The 18,861-nt window shown below is 48.7% G+C and overlaps 2 protein-coding genes across 3 annotated transcripts in view; both read left to right on the top strand.

Moving 5' to 3' along the window:
* IRF7 (interferon regulatory factor 7) overlaps positions 1-18,861 on the top strand; it is a 100,833-nt gene that overhangs the window by 51,935 nt on the left and 30,037 nt on the right. The window lies entirely within an intron of this gene.
* Positions 1-18,861, top strand: part of SLC25A22 (solute carrier family 25 member 22) — a 51,243-nt gene that overhangs the window by 10,215 nt on the left and 22,167 nt on the right. Inside the window, exons 1-3 of one of the 2 annotated variants that reach the window (XM_068193838.1) lie at positions 8,614-8,657; positions 13,739-13,845; positions 17,916-18,041. In XM_068193838.1, coding sequence (XP_068049939.1) covers positions 13,826-13,845; positions 17,916-18,041 — 146 coding nt within the window. In that variant the 5' untranslated portion in view covers positions 8,614-8,657; positions 13,739-13,825. Of the gene's footprint in view, positions 1-8,613; positions 8,658-13,738; positions 13,846-17,915; positions 18,042-18,861 lie in introns of those variants that run through there. The other variant, XM_068193837.1, reaches the window with a different exon arrangement.

Here is an 18,861-nt window from a genome sequence, read left to right as displayed (position 1 = left end):
CTGCTGCAGGCCGCTGCCAAGAGGAACGGCCCTGCTTCCACTCTTGCCTCTCTCTGCTTATGTCAACACAAGCGTTTGTGTGTTCACAGCTATGCGTGACCTGGGAATAGGCCTGGTCCAAGGTGAGTTCTTTGAGTTGCTGGGGAAAGGAAGAGCAGTAGTCTGAAGTTATCCCGGCCAAGTGGTTGAGTAACAGCAGTCTCTGCTAGGAAAGTAAATCATGTGGCATTTTCCAGGGGCTAAAAATCCCTGGTAGTGTTCCCTTCATGAAAATCTTTGCACCTTCTCCGCCAACACACCATCAAGACTGCACTGAGCCTGTACCAATGCCTCTCTCTGCAGAAAAAATTGTGTTGTGGTACCCTTCCATGGCACTGGCTCTCACCTGGTGCCTGGTTGTAGATTCTCTCTTTGTTGTGGAGAGACAGCATCATGCCTTTATAACAGTTGAAATTCACATAGCACAACAGCCAGAGAAAAGTGGTGGCTTTTCACATCTGATAGGAATGGCCCCAAGATGTGCTGCCAGATGCATCTACTATAGGAAGAAGTGATAAGAGACAGGGAAGAAAAACCCAACACCTTTGCTTTGCTCCCGCACCGTCCCCTAGTGCTTACAGGAAAAGCACATCCTTCAGAAAGTCCTTGGTGAGCACGTGTCAAGAAATATGACCAACTTCCTCTCGTCTTAATTTCCTTCTCTTGCATGCCAGGAAGTGGTGACAGTTCCTAGCGACACCTCAGTGTGAACATAGCTGATGCTGAGCCTTCTTCTCCAGGGGTGACATAGTTAAGGGATCTGCTTACCCTTGGGCTGGAGAGATGGGAGGTCCCTCTCTGAGCATATCTGAACCTTGCTGGGATTGTATGTCTCTCTCCTGCTGTCCTATTGCTTCTCCCTGCTGCAGCCTGTCCTGTTTCTGAAGGCTCTGTTGCCATTTTGACATGGGAGATGCAACTGTCCCTTCTGCCTGTCTCCATTGCCAGATAGGTTTAGGGAGGGTGTTGGGATTGCATAACTTGGTTAAGGTCCCAGTGCAGGCTCTGCATGCTGCCTGTCTGGCTGAGCTGTCGTGGCTGACTTTGGGGTTGGGGAGGAGATGGGGCTGTATGAGGAGCATTACATGGCTGGATGATGGGTGACTTGCAGCCCTTGGTGCTGCTCCAGGGCTTGAGACTGCTGCTGCCATGTGGTACTGTGGGAAGGGGGCTGCCAGCAGGGTCCCAGGCTCACAGTCCCAAAGCAGCAGGGTGTCATCCCAAGGCTTGTGATGTGCCCTGGGCCACAGAGATAGGAACAGACAGGCTGGCTGGCCCTTTGGAGAGAGGATCCTGTGTCTGTCAATGCACCAAGGGCTGGGGTGAGCAGGGATTTTGCACATTAACCAGGCAGCAGCTGGGCTGAGCGAGCCCTAGGGTGCCAGCCTCAGCGTTCCTGTGCTTCTCCAAAAGCTGTGTCAAGGCAAGTACTCTCCAGTGTCTCACAGCTATTGTGAAAAAGCCTGCTTTGCTGCACCCTTTTCTCCCTTTGCCCTCGGGGCATGCTGGGCTTGTTTGAATTAATGTAATTAGCACATGCCTTATTAGCTCACTATGGCACAAAGAACTCATGTATATTTGTAGCCAGGTTAAGCAGCCCCTATTAATTTAATAACTGTGTCCTCCTTAGTGCATGGCAACAGTTAATCACTGGTGGTGACTCAGGACCAGCCAGTATGGAGGAAATTTGGACGAGGTGTGTATGTGTGCGGTTCTCTTTTATTGTGTTGTATTTTTATTAATGAGCAGAGCTGTGAGGGAATTAGCAGCAGGCGCAGTAGATGGAAGGGAACTTTCAGTGCAGGTTTTCTAAACAACCAGCCCTGGCTATTTCCTGTGCTCTATGCTGTCGGTAGAAAAGGATCTGTAGAATGAATCAGCGAAATATGACACAGACTGGGAGGCAGAAACTTACAGAAATAAACTTTAGCAACCCACGCTTGAACTCTGCTCCAATCAGGTTATATGCTAGGTACTGATAGTAATTTTGCTTCATTGTCTATGCTATTTCCCCTTGGTGATTTTGAGGCAGAGGAAGTGGCTAGTATATTCTGGTGCTGCTCATGTTTGAGACTGCAAAAGAGCAAGGTTCTTGTAAAAGGACAAAAATAGTTGCAACTAATTTTATTTACTGCAGCACTGTGGTCCTTGGTTCCTTTTACTGTTCTGGGTCTTGCCATGCACAGCACTTAGCTAGGTCCCATGAAATGCTGCCAGGATGTTTGCTACCAGATGTTTGGGGGGTTTGTTTTGGTTTTGTCGTTTGGTTGGTTTGGGGTTTTTTTCCTTCCTTTTTTCACAGAAGCTGCAGGTTATTGTTTGTGCTCCACCACTCTGGAATGATGCAGACTGTGAGTCCAGGGTGGTTATATGTATCTCTGTTCCAGTAGTTCTGCATGTAGGATAGTAAAGTCCTACACTGATTCTAAAACTAGTGAGTTAAGCATTTGGGGGGCTTTTTTCAGCCAAGACCACCATGCATGCACAAGAGACTTCCTGCATTTCTTCTCTTCTTCCCCCTTCTTCAGTAATCACAAGTTGTGCTCTTTGTGGTGAGCATAAGCTGGGAGGAGGAGCAGCAGGAAGAATGGTACTGGAAAGCTGTTGATGTGCTTGCGCTGTTTTGGTCAGGTTTCCTACAAGTAACAATTAGGGTGAGATGCAGGTGTCCTGCCTGCTCCTTCTCCCTCTTTTTATTTTACCTGTTTGCTGTTTCTGCCTAGTAAGCTTGGGTTTGTAAGGCCTGAACTGTTCTTGGCCATCATGAGCCTATGCAGGAGCATCACTGAGAAGATGAAGTTCTTACAGTCAGAGGGACAACAAAACCCCCATGAAACAGGACCAAAGTGTGTATGTACTTGTAATAATGTGCCCTCTTGTTGCATCTGGCAGGGGACCAAGTCCCCAGGCTCCAGCAGAGATGGTGAGTTCTTCTGGCTTGCATCTCTACTGTGAGAACCTGTATTTCCTGGGAGGCACAGAAGGAAAACAAATCTGAGATCTCCATAGAGTGACCAGGGATGCACACAAGTCTTGCTGCAACAGATTGAAGTAGATAAATTTAATTTTTACTTTTTTAGAGCCTGTTCTCAGGAGAGCTAAATGTTTTAATGAAGGCTCTGTGAGTGGTGCATGGGGCGAGGATCTGCAGGGGTGCCCATGTGTGGTTCCTAACAGGTATATTGCAGGGGGGAGAAAAAACCAAAGAAAGTCTGGGGGTAGATAAATACCTGCTGGGGTACCTCCAATGGTGCCCAGAGATGGTGATTGCCCTCCCCTCCTCCTTATTCCTTTGTTTCAGGAGCAGGAAGGGACACAGCTTGGCTCATACTGGCTCAAAGCTGTGGAATGCTTAGTACACACCAAGACAGGAGGCTTTTTCCAGGACAGCTTTTTTAGCCAATGTTGTGGCTTTGTCTGGGATAGAATGAATCTTCTTCCTAGCAGCTGGTACAGTGCTCTGTTTTGAATTTAGTATGAGAACAATGTTGATAACTCGCTGATATCTTAGTTGCTGCTAAGTACTGCTCACTCTAAATCAAGGACTTTTCAGTTTCGCTCGCTCTGCCAGCGAGGAGGTGCACAAGAGACTGTGAGGGAGCATGGCAGCAGGAAAGCTATGACATAGACACCATGGTGGAACCATGGTGGGATGACTGCCATGACTGGAGTGCTGCAGTGGATGACTGTATGCTCTTCAGAAGGGACAGTCAAGGAAGGAGAGGCAGTGACTGTATATTAGGGAGAGTTTTGACTGTTAAGAGCTGAAGGGTAGTGATGATAAGGTTGAGTGCCTGTGAGTGAGAATCAGGGGGAAGGCTAACAAGGCAGACACCCTGTGGGGAGTATGTTACAGACCACCCAACCAGGATGAAGAGACAGTGAATTATTCTATGAGCAACTGCTTCGTGATTGCCAGCCCTTTTTCTTGTGGGAGACTTGCTGGATGTCTGCTGACAGCTGGATACAGCAGAGAGAAGGCAGTCTAGGAGATTCCTGGGCTGTGTGGAAGATAACTTCTGACACAGCTGGTCAGAAAGCCCAGCAGGGTGCTGCCTCCCAGACCTGCTGTTTACAAGCAGAGAAGGGCCCATCGGAGATGTGGTGGTTGGAGGCAGTCTGGGGCACAGTGACCATGAAATTACAGAGTTTTCAATTCTTGATGCAGTAAGGAAGGCGGTCAGCAAAGGGGGTCCAGGAAGGCTGAACTTACATTAACAAGGAAATTTTAAAGATTCAGGATGTCTCTATGTGCCAAAAAATGAGCCAGCAGGAGAGAAGACCAGCCTAGTAGAACAGGGAGCTTTTGCAGGAACCAAGGGCGATAAAAAAAGGGTTTGCAACATTTGAAAGAAGGGGCAGGTGACTCAGGAAGAGTCATTGTTAGTCCTTGTCCTAACAAGGACATTGTTAGGTCACATAGAGAGAAGATTAGAAAGGCAAAAGTTCAGCTAGAGTTCAGTCTTGCCAGTACTGTAAAAAGTAGTAAAAAAGTGTTTTCATAAATACACTAAAAACAGAAAAGAAAGCCAAGAAGAATCCGCATCCTTTATTGGATGCAGAGGAAACAGCAACAAAGGCTGAGGAAAAGACTGGGGTGCTTAATGCCTTCTTTGTCTCAGTCTTTAGCAGTAAAACTGAATATCATTAGGGCAACTGCCCCCCTTTGCTGGTAGACAGGAACAGAGAGAGCACAAAAGATCCCCAGCAATCCAGGAGAGCAGAAAAGATCCCCAGAAATCCAGGAGGAAGTAGTGAAGTAGTCAGTGGCAAGGGCGCTGGTGGAGCTGGGAGAGCAGCTCACCAAGCTAGCCATGCTAGCCCCAGGGCAGGGCTGCCGGGAGTCCACTGTGGGCACAGCAGTGACCTGAGCTGTCAGTCCTTCCCCTCTGCAGCCTCTGGTTTGGCCACAGTGAACCAGCACCGTCCCAGGGTACACACTTTAAGGCATCCAACAGGAACAGCTCTGTGGTTGGTTGAGCGTTGCTCTGGTGAGGTACTGCTGCAATTTGGCCTGAAAAGATGCTTGTTCCTCACAGCAGGGTCACTGGCACCCATTTCTTTCAGCAGAGAAAGCTGAAAGCCAATAGCTCTGGTTTCATTGCTGGTGGGGAATGAATGGTCCCTTTCAGGCCCCAGGACCTCAGCTCAGTGCTCTACCTCATTCCTACTGAGTGAGACAGAATCCGACCCTTAACTTTCCCTTGGGCTTCTTGGTTGGTTGTTTATAATTACTGCTTTGTACATGGTGGTTATTTTCTAAACTGGGAGGGGGGAACTCTATTCTAGTCAGGCTCTTGGCAGAGCACCCAAGAGAAGGATTTGCACCAAGTTTCTCCATGGTATGTCCTCCCAGTTCAAAGGGTTGGTCTGTCTGTCACTGTCAGCTGGCTCTGCCTTTTTGTTGACCACCACAGGTTGTTGAAAAGGAGTGCTGTATGTAAGTTCTTAATTGTTCGCCTTGCTCTCTCTCCCATCTGCCAGACTCCCAAAAGCTCAGCAAAGTTGTCTTCTCTCTCCAGTTAATGCTTCAGGTCTCTGAAGCTGTAATTTCATAAAACCTGGTATAAAGAGCAGATCCAGAGGAAGGTGGATTTAAAAATATTTAGAATTGCATCAGTTCAGCATGTGACTTCATGATTTCTCAGGTGGCACTTGGAAAGGAGCATTACTGGCAATAAGCACCCACTTAATGTTTGTCCAGTAACATCCAAGCTGCACTTGCTTGTATACCAGCATGGTAATGTGCAGGCCATTTTACTGTCTGTCACTTAGCTTGTGCTTCTACTGCTGGCTCTGCAGCTGCAGAATAACCTAGCCCATTATAATCTTAATTTAAATAACCATTTTATGTAAAAGTTGCTACATTTATATATATATATATATATATATATATATATATATATATATACACACACACACACACACACACACACACGTATAGTTCATTGTATTTGCATATGGATTACCTGTTCTGTGGGTAACTCTTACAGATCCTTTTGAATTAGTGGAGGGACATGCAGGTTTCTACAGACCAAAGATTGGAATCCACTATTTTCAAGCAAGTGCTAGGCCTGAATTTTTGCTATGGCCATGCCCTGGCCTCGTATGACCACATCACCGAAGATTTTATGATGAGATGCATGGAAAGGGTTTTCAGCCCTCTGGCATCTACTCCAAGACAGTTTGCTTTGAGCATGAGTAGTTGTCCTAAATTTAGAGGCTTGTTACTTGTGTTGCAAGTGTTCAGAGGAGTGACAGGGCAGCAGATGTGGCATTTGTGCAGAGCAGAAGAGCCAGGTCTTTTGAGACTTGACCCAATTGCCTTTTTGAGAACTTCGAGAGAAGGTAGGTTGTGATGGGAAGAGAGCCAGCAGCTCCCTTGGGTTTTCTTTGCTCCCCTCTGTCTTGCCAGGGGGGCTGTGAGCACTTTTAGACCTGTTGTCTCTCTCATGTGAGGGAAGGTACTGCCTTAAGAGTGTTTTAATGTCTTGTCCTTCAGTGGAGCAGTGTGTTCTCAATAAGATGACTGCAAGATCATTTGTCCTGCTGAAACCTTCCCTCCGGTTCCTTCAACTTATCATCTCCAATGTCTTTGATACCAAGACTTCCCACGTGAGCCCTGGGTGAGTCACTTCTCCTAAGGGCTGTCCTTACTCATCCTATCCTGCAGCTCAGTTGCAAAATCTCCAGGACAGGGACTTTCTTTGACTGAAGGTCAGAGCAGTCCCTAAAATGACAGATCCCAGGTAGGTGTTGGGGCCTTTTGGTGTGCTGCAGTACTGATAACCATGCCCAGCTTCAAGATGAGCGTTAGCTTTCTGTCTCTTGATCCAGGGCAGTTACCCAAGACATGCAGATTTGAAGGATGTATCTGGTGTTTCTTCCAGACCAGCACAGGCCTGTTCCCCAAGTCTTTCTGTCTTGGCAGATGGCTTGGCATCTCAGTGTTAAAGGGATCATGCTGATGCAAGAAGAGGCCTCCATGGGACTCCTTTTGTAAAGCAGTAGGGCAAATGGCTTCTGCTCTAATCTAAGTAAATTGCTGGTTTTTTTTGGCCTGGAGAAGCTCTCCAAGTCAGGAAGGCACTTCTCTTACTGCTCACAGTGCCTTTTGGAGGCCTTGCTCCAAGCCTTAGCTCTCACAGAGGTAACAGCAGGTGCTTGTTGTCTTCTTGTCTTTACTTACTGCAAAAGATTTCTCAGCAAAGCAGGCAAAGTTGCATGATGCTGCTGTACGGGGAGTGGGGGCCCAGCCTCTGCTTCCAGCAGGATGGAGAGCCCAAAGGGGAGGGAATGGGAAAACTGGGTGTGTTTCTCCTACTCTTACTGCCTGGAGGCAGGAAATTCCCCACCTGCTTCCCTGCTGTTTTGTCCCCTTGCTTTCCAGTGATACCTGCTGCTCCACTCACTTTGATCCTTGCTTTGGAGTCAGCAGCTATGCTGGCTTTTCCTAACGTGCCTGACACCAGGCAGACAGAGGGGCAGCTGCCAGGAGCAGTCCAGGCTTTGCTTGATGTCTTTGGTAACTCTTATGCTTTGCAAGGAGGTGACCCTGGTGACTGAGGGCAGCAGGCAAATCTTGACTACTGTTGTGTGAATCTCTTGTAGTCTCAAGTGAATCCTGATGGAGAGGATAGTTGCAACAGTGTGCATGCAGTATCAGAATGCAGGATATTGCTGTAGTCCCAGGGGCTTGCCGGATTGTCCCCTGGGACACTTCCAACATGGTCCTGTTGTAAATCCTCTTTTGTTGCAGCATTATGGGTGACTGCACTGGTTTGGATGTGGTGAGTAAGTATGTCTGCTAAGATGTTGGACTGTTTTTGTTCGAAGCTTGTTTTTTTCCTAAGCGGGAATGTTGTCATAGACACGGGGTATTCCTCAGGCTGCCAACTGTGGTTTGAAATCCTTCTGTAGGTGAAGGGTAAGTCAGTGACGAAGCTGGAATGCAAGCTCAGGAGTCCTCATTGCTAATCGAGAGTTTTGTTCCTCTTTTTCCCTTCTGTGGGCATTCAGGTAAATCTGTACTGCTGCACCTGCAATTGCAAAGCCAAACACTTCTACAGCACGCCCCCAGCCAGGGAACTGGCTGTTCCTTTGTGGCACGTGGGAGATGTTTCGAGGCGTTCTCTCATCACGGCGTCTCTCAGCATGATGTTAAGGCTCCTCAGTGCGCAGGGAGAGTGGAGGCTGGACATGGGGCAGAGTTTGCCTGCAGTTTTGCAAGGGTGCCAGCCTGACTGTTCTCACAGTGATAGGAGGGGGTGGGGGGGCACCCATCCCGACCAGCCTGAGGGAAGCTGCACGAGACAGAGGTCAGTTGTGGAGGATGGGAAGGGATTGCTGGAGCTGAGAGTCCTTGCAGGGGCTATTAGGGAGGAGTGCCCTGCCTGCTGAGGCTCTGCATCCCGTGCCTTGCCAGCTGAGTGGGTGCTGTGCCACTGAGCCTGTCCCCGGAGGGTGTGAGCAGCCAATGGTGCAGGCGGCTGGCATGGCACCTCCCCGCTGGTACTTTGGCCTTTTATCACCTGAGGCAAAGGGGAAGACTGTCTTTGGCTTGGTGCTTTCACAGCCCGGTGTGCTGCAGGTACAGCTGGCTGCTGACCACGAGGCAGGTGAGTTTGCATGTGCAGCCCCGAGGCTTCTGTCTGGGTGCTGTCCCCTGTGCAGCTGGAGAGGTGACTCTCTGTGAGGGTGGAGAGCATTCACCAACGTGTTTGAGAGCTGCTTTGTTTTCCTGAGGACTAATGCCTTGCCAGGTCCTGCAAGGAAATTCATGGCAGTCCCTGCTTTCAAGGGCCTAAAGGCAAGCAGGCAGCAGATTAAACTGCCTCTTATTTTCTCTAAACTCTCTGTCCCAAACTGTTCTGAACAGGCAAGAGCCAAATTAACAGCTTCTCCCCAGGTGACATTACCTGGTGCCAACTCCCTTGTACACCTTGTGCCTGTCATGCATCTAGAAAGCAGCTTATCTCAGGAAATATTTGCAGTTTTATTTTGCACTCCTTAAACCTTATTGTGATGACAGCTTTGCCCCTGTCATTAACAAAATTTGGCAGTGTCCGCATCTTCAGATGCATTTGTGCTGTGAAGGAAGGTGTGCTGATCCCGGAGGGTTTCTCTTGTCCCAGCAGGTACTCGTTGCTGATTCCTTCCCCTTGCCATCCCTGACTGTGAATGGTTGCATGGCAGTGTCCTCTTGACACAGTGGATGCTGGCACAGCTTTGTTTCCTCTGCTCACCTTCTGAGTCCTATTTCTTGACATCAGCTTCTCTCACTGGGGCTTTGAGTTTGTCTGCTCTCAGGACAAATAGAAGTATGTGGAAGGGAGTCCTGCCTTCCCATTCTGCTGTTTATTCTCAAGTCAGGGTTGTAGTTTAGAAGTTGGCTTTCAGTGACAGCTCCAGCATGTGCTGGCCTCCAGTTCTGTCTCATTCCTGTCTGACTGCCTGGCACAAATACTTGGGCTGGCATGAAATCAGGGATGGGGACACGTTTGGGTGTAGGGAGAAGACAGGTTTGCTTTCTTTGGCCACAGCACCAGCTGACATTTGCTAAAGGTTTTCTGTCAAACCGGCAGCCTGTGTGTGCTCAGATAAATCAGCCTGTGCAGCAATCTGAGCCTGAGAGGATGTGCTCAGCTGCACTGGGGCTGCTGGGGAGGGGATCTGGAAATGGGAGTACTGGCAGAGGGCAGAAGTGAAGAGCTGGCCTCTGGGAGATGTGGAGGTGCTGCTGGCAGGACCGGGGGAGCTGGTGGACTGGGAGCCCACAGCTGACTTGGAAGATGGCAGCTGTGGCTCTGGCAGCCTGACAGGGGAAGAGTGGGAGAAGGAGGGTGCTGTACTCAGCTCAGACTGGGGGTAGAGCAGTGGCATCTTGGAGTAGAGGTGGCAGCCCACATCTGTAGGGCAGTGTGGTGGCACTAAATGCAATAAGCAAAGTCAGAGATGTGTGGGTAAGTTTAACCTGTTTCTACTCCTGTGATGTCCTGGCTTGTGGAGATGTTGGGTGCCTGTATCTCCAATCCAAGCTTACTGGTGTGATGCATTAATGAGACATGATGAGGTCTGTGTGCTCCCCTCCATGCCTCACGCTGGGCTGTGATTCTCTAGTAAGCACTTTTCCTTCAGGTGATAAGGCAAAAACTGAAGGTTAAAAGTTCAGCCCCATGCCCCATGGGATGAAGAGAGCAGATACAAAGGTTGGCCTTCCTGGAGAAAGCCTTACTGTCTGAGATGTGTGGCAAGGCAGAGGAGAAAAAAAGCGCCACTTCTCCGGTGACATAGGCTGTGAGGACCAGGTACATCCAGGATTGCATTGTAGTACTTCTAGTGTGGCTGTTCTGTCACTGTCTGGAGCTGACTTTTGGGAGGTGAGAAGAGGGAAAGGCAGGACTGAGGAGGCTCCTGGGCCATTTATGTCAGCGTGAGCTTCGGGCCATTTGCACTGCTTTGGTGTGCGTGTGGCTCTGAAACTAATTTGCCTGATCATTTTAATAAATGTAAAAGGGATGTCCTGGTGTGCAAGTAATGGGGCATTAATCCATGCCTAGCTGTGTTAACAGCACTCTAGGAAGGAAATACTCCCATGCTGTTCTCACTCTCTTAATTATGGGATGTTCAATTTAGGATCCCCTTCCACGAAGGCCTCTTTGGCTTTCAGGTGTCTCTCTGGTGACTCTTACTGCACTTCTTAAACCAGTGTCCTCCCAGTTCCTCAGCTCTTTTTACCCTGCAGGTTCCCAGTTCCAGCAGTGCCATTGTCCTGATGTATAACCATACAAAGACTTTCTGAGGCATAGCACCTTTTTGGTGCTGCTGGCTTGTCTGCTGCCCCAGTGCAGGTCCTGGTGGCAGATTTCCTAGGAAGATGCAAACCCTGGTCCCTGACACTTCTCCCACAGGAAGCCTTGGAGCTACACCCTGCTTGGCTGCAGATGCTTGCCTGCTTTTATGTGCAGTTTTTGACTCCTGAGAGCACTGTGTTCCTGGGAAGATATACTTAGGTCTTTATTTAATCTCTTTCATTTCTAGGTTAAAAGTATAATGTTGTTCTGGATTTGTTTTTTAAATGTCCTATAAAATTCCCAGCATTCTCTTCCCAGCCAGTTTCCCCCATCTCTTAGACTGCTGAACTGTAGCAGCTATTTTCCTGCCCTGGAAGGGACTGGGGTCTGACTCAGCTCAGAAACTCCCTGACCAGGCCACTGGACCCTTCATCATTCACCCTCTTTCAAGGGACTCAGGGAGTTCTGTAGATTACAGCAAAGTGGTCAGATAGAGCTTGGGGTGACTTAGGGTTTGTTTTGCAAATGATCATTCGTTGGAGCTCTGTTTAAACAAACAGAGCTCAAATAAGCTTTCCACTTCATTGCATTAAAATCCCTTAATTCATTAAAATCCCCTGGCCACAGACATTCAGGCCTCTGCAGTGCCAGGTGCTGTTTAAACAGTTATCAAGTGCTGGTGTCTGCTGTAAAATGATCACATTGTTCGCTTCCCATCGCTCGTCCGCGAGTTGAGTGGCTTTTGTTAGGGGAGATGATACTAGGCCTGGTATTTGCTGGCTGTACAGCCAGCACCAAGGAAACCTGTAACTTTGCCCAGTTTTAAACCCAGGAAGGTTGTTTTTACCCTATCTTGCAGTGCAGCTGCAGCAGGAGCATCTGTTCCCTGTTGGGAAGCAGCAGCAGTTTTCCAGCTGGATCAGACAGCTGCAGAGGACTCTATAGTTACTGGGCAGGTGGGGAGCTGAAGCCAAAAGTCAAAAGAAAAAAAGGCCAGAGAGAACTAAACTCCCTGTCCCAAGTCCCTCTTGGTGCAGAGGGACTCCATTGCCCTACTTGCATCAGCAGGTAAGAAACAGCCCTGTGATGTATTTGCGTGTCCATCTTGGTCTCTCACTCTTTTGGCTACCTGCCTGTGGTGAATACTGGCAGCCTTGCTGTCTTTTCTTGCTGTTGCCCTTTGTGGTGGATGCCTGTCCTCCTGAATGCTCGTCTGCATGGAAGGGTGCAGCAGAGGCAACAAGGGGGGTGTTTTGCCAGAACTTGGAGCAGGCTGTCAGGACCACTTGGTGCATGTATTTTGTCAGGCCTGGCTCAATAACACAAGTTTATTAAGGGTGTAGACATTATCAAGTGAGTTTTCATGATTTACAACTTGTTTGTGACAGGGTTACAGGCTTTCAGCTACTGGTCTTCCTATATTTTAATATTTTTGTCTTATTCTGGTTAATTTGATAGAAAATTAGAAAAAACGTGTAAGTGATTTTTACTTGGAAAGTGCAGACTTAGCTGATCTGGAGCTTTTTAAGGTTTGCAGCCACAGATCATTTGGGATCAGGTAAACTGTCTGAAGAGGAGTCACAGAAGGGATAACAGCATAGTGCTGTGGGTGAGGCTTGTGTGCAGTGTTTTGAGGAGGAGTGCCTTTCCTTAGGGAGCTCCATGTGCTGGTCTCTCCCAGCTCTAGCTGAATGTGGGGCTGCAGAAAAGGCAGTTTCAGTCTCATGTTGTCCAAGAGTGGGACTGTACAAATGGTTTCATGCTGTCCTATCCTAGGCACTTGATATAACAGGAGGGGACCTGAACTCCTTCCCGTACCTGTTTGCACCATCACTAGCTCTTCACACTTTCAGGGACCTTCTATTCTCAGGAATGCACCGAGAGCCAGAGTTATCTCCAGAGCAGAAGTGCCGGCCTGTAAGCTCCTCTGTTGGATGCGAGATTCTGTGTGGCTTAGGAAATCTGCAGTAAAGGAGCAAATTTCATTCCAGAGGAAAAGGGCAAAGGTACTTCCTTTGCTTCTGGCTCAGCATCCAGGTGGCAAGTGAAAGGGAAGAGGGTGGAAGTTGGTTGAATATGGCTGAGACACCTGCAGAAAGCAAAGGGCATATGGTTCCCAGGCTGGCGGTGAGGAGATGAAGGCATCTTCAGAAAGCTGAAAGTTGTGGCCGCTTCTAAAATTTTCTCTGGTGTCCAGATTTCTTTGTATGGTGACTTCTAACAGCTCTCATTAAACAGTAACAATTAAGAGTCTTAGAGAGAACTGATTCCTGCAGTCTGGCACTGAGCTGAAAGGAGCGGTCCAAAGGGCAAAGTGGCATCAGTAGCTTGGGGAGGGAGAGGCATTGCTTAAAAAGTAATGTTGGCATAAGATTGAGCATGGGCTGTCTGTTTAAGCTTGGAAATAGGGGAAAGATAGTGACCTCTGGAAGAGCAGTGTTTTGAAGGCTGTCCTTTGGACACAGCATGTATGTGTTGAAGGGAAGTGCTAAAACAGTCTTGACTCTCTTGGGCTGGCTGGGTGGACCTGCAGAGGGTTGGGGATACACATGGTATGGTATGAAATGCTCTCTGAAGTTCGAGAGAAGTGACAGACATGGCTGTCCTGGCTTCTAGGCAGAGCTTGTGCCCTGCCTGGCTGCTGCCCTTCCTCGTATGCTGCTAGAACCTGATGACCCTGGCAACTCTTCCCTCCATATGTCCTTGTATATTTATATTTACACACATACATTTCTAAGGCTCCCTCTGAAGCTCAGTCTCCTCTTGAGGAGATCAGGTGCTCCCTTAAGTCACTTGTGCCTCAGCTGTCCTAACCCTACAGCCTGCCTGCCAAGTAGCCCCTGAGACTTAAGACGAGTATAAGTGTCTCAACTTTGTGTTCTTGGTGTCCTTCTGTCCTTTCCCAGGAAGAAACTGAAGTGAGAAAGACGTGACTGAAAAAGAACAATTGGAAGGAACAGATTCATTTCTTAACAAGATCAAGTTTGAATTAAATGGCTGATAAACAGATCAGGTAACTTTTTTTTTTGTTTTTAATTTGTGCTTTAGGTTTTTCTTTTAAAATCTTTCAAACTTATTTCCATTTTGGATCCAGGAGGTTGGAGGAAATCACCTGATGATCTCTTCCAGCCTTAAAAGTTTTGATTCTTTCTCTTCTCCTTTCTTACCTGCTTTTTTTGAACCTTCTCTTATTTTGTGTCTCTGCCATGTTGTCACATCTCTGCTTTCTTCATTTCTTTTTTCTCATTGCCTTTTTCTTTCTACCCTCTGCTTTTTACCCTGCATGAGTCCGTTCCTTTTTGTTTCTTCTTTCAAAGGTCACCCTGACCTGCTGACTTCAGCTGTTGGCATCAAGGGAGCAAAGCCAGGTCCTTGACCAGCCAAGGATGCAGTACATGTTATGACAAAGTCCACATAGCCTTGTGCAGCCTTGTGCCCTTACTCTACAGACAGTCAAGGCTTGAGTGATAGCAGGAACATGAAGTACCAGCAATGATTAGGGACACTTATGTGCACAGTGGAAACTTAGGAGTATTGGTTTTGGTAAAGGCTGCATTTGAGTCTTCCCTGGAAAGACACAGTTCTGCCCTTTGCTTCCTGAGAACTGTGGATCTGCACAGTCCTCCACATGGGTTTAACTTTTTGCTGCTTGTGAAGTTGCCCCAGCTAAATGACTCCTGCATGCTGTGGGATTCCTGTGGGGTTTTTCATGTTGCTTTTCTAACATCTACTTTTCCAGGTTACCAGCTCAGGACAGGTGGGGTGAGTGGGTGAATGAAACATGGAGACAGAGGGACAGGACTTGGCAGTGCCCGAATGCTGCAGGCAAGAGGGCTGCCCCTTCTTAGCATTTGCCATGATTAGGATATCTTCCCGTACACCTGTCTTCTGCAAATGTAAACAATCCTGAACTGTGCTGATAAAAATACAGCATTGTGGAGTGTTTGTGTGCCTAGATTTGGCCATCATCCGCTACCCAGTTTGGAGAACACTTGGAACTCTTCCAACACGCCCATGAAGGGCATGCTGAGATTCACCTCCATGCAGCCTGCCAGGTCTATGCTCCTGATAACCTCAGCAAAGTAAAAGGATCAGACGTCTGTGACTGTTTGAAGCTTGGTATTTTGAAGGAAGCGGCAACGTGTCCTTCAAGAGGAGATCTGTCCTACAAGATGTGCCCTGGCTCCTCCAGTGTGCTCTTGGCATTGTAAGCAGGAGCTTGGTGGCTACAGGGACTAGTTAAAAGGACTGAGGAGGAGCACTAGAAGAGGAGAACTGGGATGCCTTTGTATCCCTTCTTGTATTAAACTGAGAAAATGGCTTTATTTGCATTCTAGCCAGCGTTGTCCTCATTTCACTAAGCCCTGCACACATAGGTAGTGAGAGGCAGTAGCTGTGCAGAAGCTAAATAGGACAGAGAGACCAGGCACAGTGGATTCTTATCCCTTGAGAGAGCAGAAAGCACTGATGTTTGAAGTGGGATGACTCAGTCACATGGGAAAAAGCTTTTTGATTCAGGTGCAATGGTCTTTGTCTCATGTTCTTCTCTGTGCCTCAAATCCCTCACCTCTCCTGCTTTGGTCATCTCTCCAGTCAATGGGACCATGTGTCTGCAGTGGTCACAGGCAGCCCAGCCAAGGGGATTTGTTTCTGTCACCCCTTAGTAGAACAAAATTGATAGCAAAGGACTAAAATCAACAGCAGTGGTTTGCTGCATGGTGAGATCAAGGGCACTGCATTTCTGCAGCAGTGCGTGTGGAACTTAATCTCGGTGTCTTGCTGGATACTGCCCCGTGCCCATCCCTACTAGTGTCCCCCTGCAGTGTTCATGGGGAGATCTGGATGGTTAGATTCAGGTGTGGTGGGAGTATTGAGCAAGGGTTTCTCCCCCACAGGCAGAGGGAGAGGCTGTCTGCAGCCTCAAATTTTTGGCTTGCCCAGGCACATCAGACGATTCCCCTTTACTGCTGGGGTCTGGGCTGAAATTGGGGAATCTCTTGCACTTAGAGTAGCAGCAGGCAGGACCTTTGTGTCTGTGTCTCAGTCCCACCTGATATAAACCCTGTGATGATTTCACTGTTGGAATAGGTTGAGAAAGGCAAGTGTTTGCTTGTCCTAGGTGTTTCAGGGACACTTAAGAGAAGCGATAACAGTGCTGAGGCTGGAAGGGGCCACTGGTGGTGCCTCACAGTCTGTGACCTGCCTTCAGAACTGAATTTGGGGAGGCTGAGGTGATCCTGTCTTCAACACCTTCCTTCTCTGTGGTGTCTCCATCTTGGCACACTTTTATCTGGTCTCTAACCTCCTCCTTCAGTGTGACTGGGTTAAATAAAGAGAACACAATGATGTGAAGCTTACTGTTTGAAATTTTCTCATGTCCTGAGAACGAGTGTAGGAGTTTGCAGGCAAATCTATTCTGTTCTCAGACTGTGGCACAAAGATCCCCGAGGCAACAGTCTGGAGTTGGTGAGGTCTGAAAGCCTGGCTCTGCACTGAGCTTGTGCACTGATTTGGGCCTGCCTTCCTGAAGTACTGTGCTGATTTAATCTCAGTCAGCACTGTCTAGTTTGGAGCTGTAGGCTGAGCTCAGATCTGTCTTCCTGTCCTTGGCACCTCTTCTTCCAGCTCTGCCAGCCCTGGGGCTCTGTGTGTGTTGTACTGGCAGGTGTTGAGGAGGAAGGAGCTTAAGGTACAGGACAGCAGAGGCTGAAATGAGTGTGTCAAGGTATGTCAGTATGTCAGTCCTGAGGTGTCAAGATTATGCTTAGCCCTTGTGGACAAAGTCTTTTATATTTTTTCCATCCCTCATTTGTCTGCTTCCCTCAGGGACCCTTCAAGTTGAAACCTTGAGTCTCCATATCCTGCCTTTTCCTCAAGTATGGCTGCTTATTGATCCTCTCTGCATTTGCCCCTTGATGCAGAGTGCTCTGGAGTGCTGCTGGGGGGAAGATGTTTGCAGGGCTTCACCCCACCATGCCTCGGCCAGCCTCAGCACTGCTGCTTCCAGAGGGTAATGCAGTCTGTCCCCCCATCCGGAACAGCAAGTCGCCGCCATGAAAGGCAGTGTGCCAGTTCCCCCGGTGGGGGGATAGGCCTTGCAGGCTCACCCAGCTGCAGTCTAGGGCTGCTGTTGGCCACCAGCTAATGTCTGAACATCCTGTGTTCAGGGAGCCATATCCTGTCTTTATTGGAGGGAGCTGACTCAAACAGGCTTTCTTTGTCTCTGTGTGCAGTGGTTTATTGAGCATGTAAGTGCAGGACATTTTTCTTAATTGAATTTGCTGGGAACCCATGTTTATATGACGTGGCTTTCACTCAGTGCCACTTGCAAGAATTCTCTGTGGGAACACAAAGGGGAGTGGAAAAAACCCCGTGCTTCAGAAGCACGTGCAGCGAGCCAGGTTTTGATTTCCCCCAGAGGTACGAGCTCACGTCTCCGCGTCTGCGGCCATGCAGGCTGCCAGCCCGGTGGTTTTGCCGGGCTGCTGCTTTGTGTGTGTTCCCCTGGCCCTGGGAGATGGGTCTGGAAGCAGTTTCCCGTGGCTGCGGCCATCTGCTCTGTGGCTGCCAGCTGGGTGCTTCTGCTGGGCCCATTCCCACATGATGGTAGCAGCTGATGTATCACGGACCTCTCATTAGCTGCGGATCTGATTGTGGTGCAGGAAAGCGTTTGTCAGTAAACCTGCTGGCTCGGATGCCATCAGGCCCTAACTGAAGGCTGTCCACGTGGTAGATGGTCCAGCACTCAGTCTTTTGTCCTCTAGGGACAACAGAAATCCCCAGGTCCTGGACAACAGGATTTTTTCCTGCTCCTGGTAATGTGTGGTTTAGGTGTTTGGCTCCCCTCCAGTCATCAGTGGTTTGTGCTGATGGTATGTGCTGCTTTCTCTGCCTCCCCATATACACAGCAGGAACCAGGCTTTGCTTTGTGGAAGAGCTTCCTTTGTGCTGGAGGGGACAGCTTTGTCTCACAGCGATGCAATAACTCTAGTCACGCAAAAGAGCTCAGCTCTTTCCTCTTTCCCTTCCCTGATATTACCCAGTGCTAAGACATCTGTTTCTCTCTCTCTCATCCCCTTACAGTTTACCTGCCAAGCTGATCAATGGAGGGATAGCTGGGCTGATCGGGGTCACCTGTGTATTTCCAATTGACCTGGCAAAAACTCGCCTGCAGAACCAGCAGAATGGTCAGCGGATGTACACCAGCCTGTGAGTACTGCCCACACGGGCACCATCCCTCGGGGCTTTCCACGGGGAGTCCTTCCACTTCGTTACCTCTTTCAGATGAGCTCAGCATCTCTAGGAACTGGACTGTCCTCAGGAAAGCCAGGGGACAGTCTGGAGCCAAGCTGTGCTAGAGCAGATGAAGCAAATAAAGCAGCTATTGAGGCTGCTGAGCCAAGCAGAGGAGTCCTCTGCAGAGGGCACATCTGTTTGCATCCCTTGCTTGGGAGCAGCATGTTCACTGCTGCCAGGGCTCAGAACCAAAACACAAGGAATACTGATCACCTGATCCCGAACACAAGGAGTCTGCTGAGCTAGTCAGGTGCCTGAGGGAGTTTTTTCCTCTGCTCTGATATTGGAGATCCTTCCTTTGCTGTGTCAGTTTTAAAAAGAGGAAGCAGTTGCTCATTCCCAGTCTAGAGCATTGCATGTGGACCTTTTGAAGGATCACAGGCTGACACATGCTATAGTTAGACCAGCCGTCCACTATCCAGAAAAGCCCCAGTGACTGCACCTGTAGGAAAAGAAGGCATGAGTATATCCAGCCCACCAAATTCACTTGGAGGTTGTGCGAGTGCTTAGGGCCGCATATTTGCTGTGGGAATCTGTACCACATTTAGCACAAGATGCTTTATCCTGGGAACCAGAGACAGGCCTTAGTTTTCCAAAAGAATTTGTGATATTGAGGGGAAGAAGGGACTGGGCCTGGTGAGGTATGTCCTGTCCTCCTGCCACTTTGTTTAGAAATAGTGTAACCTGATCCCTGCTCCTCCACACCATCTTTTCCTCTTTCCTGCCCAAGAGA

The sequence above is a fragment of the Anomalospiza imberbis genome, chromosome 6 (genome assembly GCF_031753505.1).
Source record: "Anomalospiza imberbis isolate Cuckoo-Finch-1a 21T00152 chromosome 6, ASM3175350v1, whole genome shotgun sequence".
NCBI lineage: Eukaryota > Metazoa > Chordata > Aves > Passeriformes > Viduidae > Anomalospiza > Anomalospiza imberbis.
The sequence above is the reverse complement of the archived record's forward strand: the minus strand, read 5'-3'. Positions and strand labels throughout refer to the sequence as shown.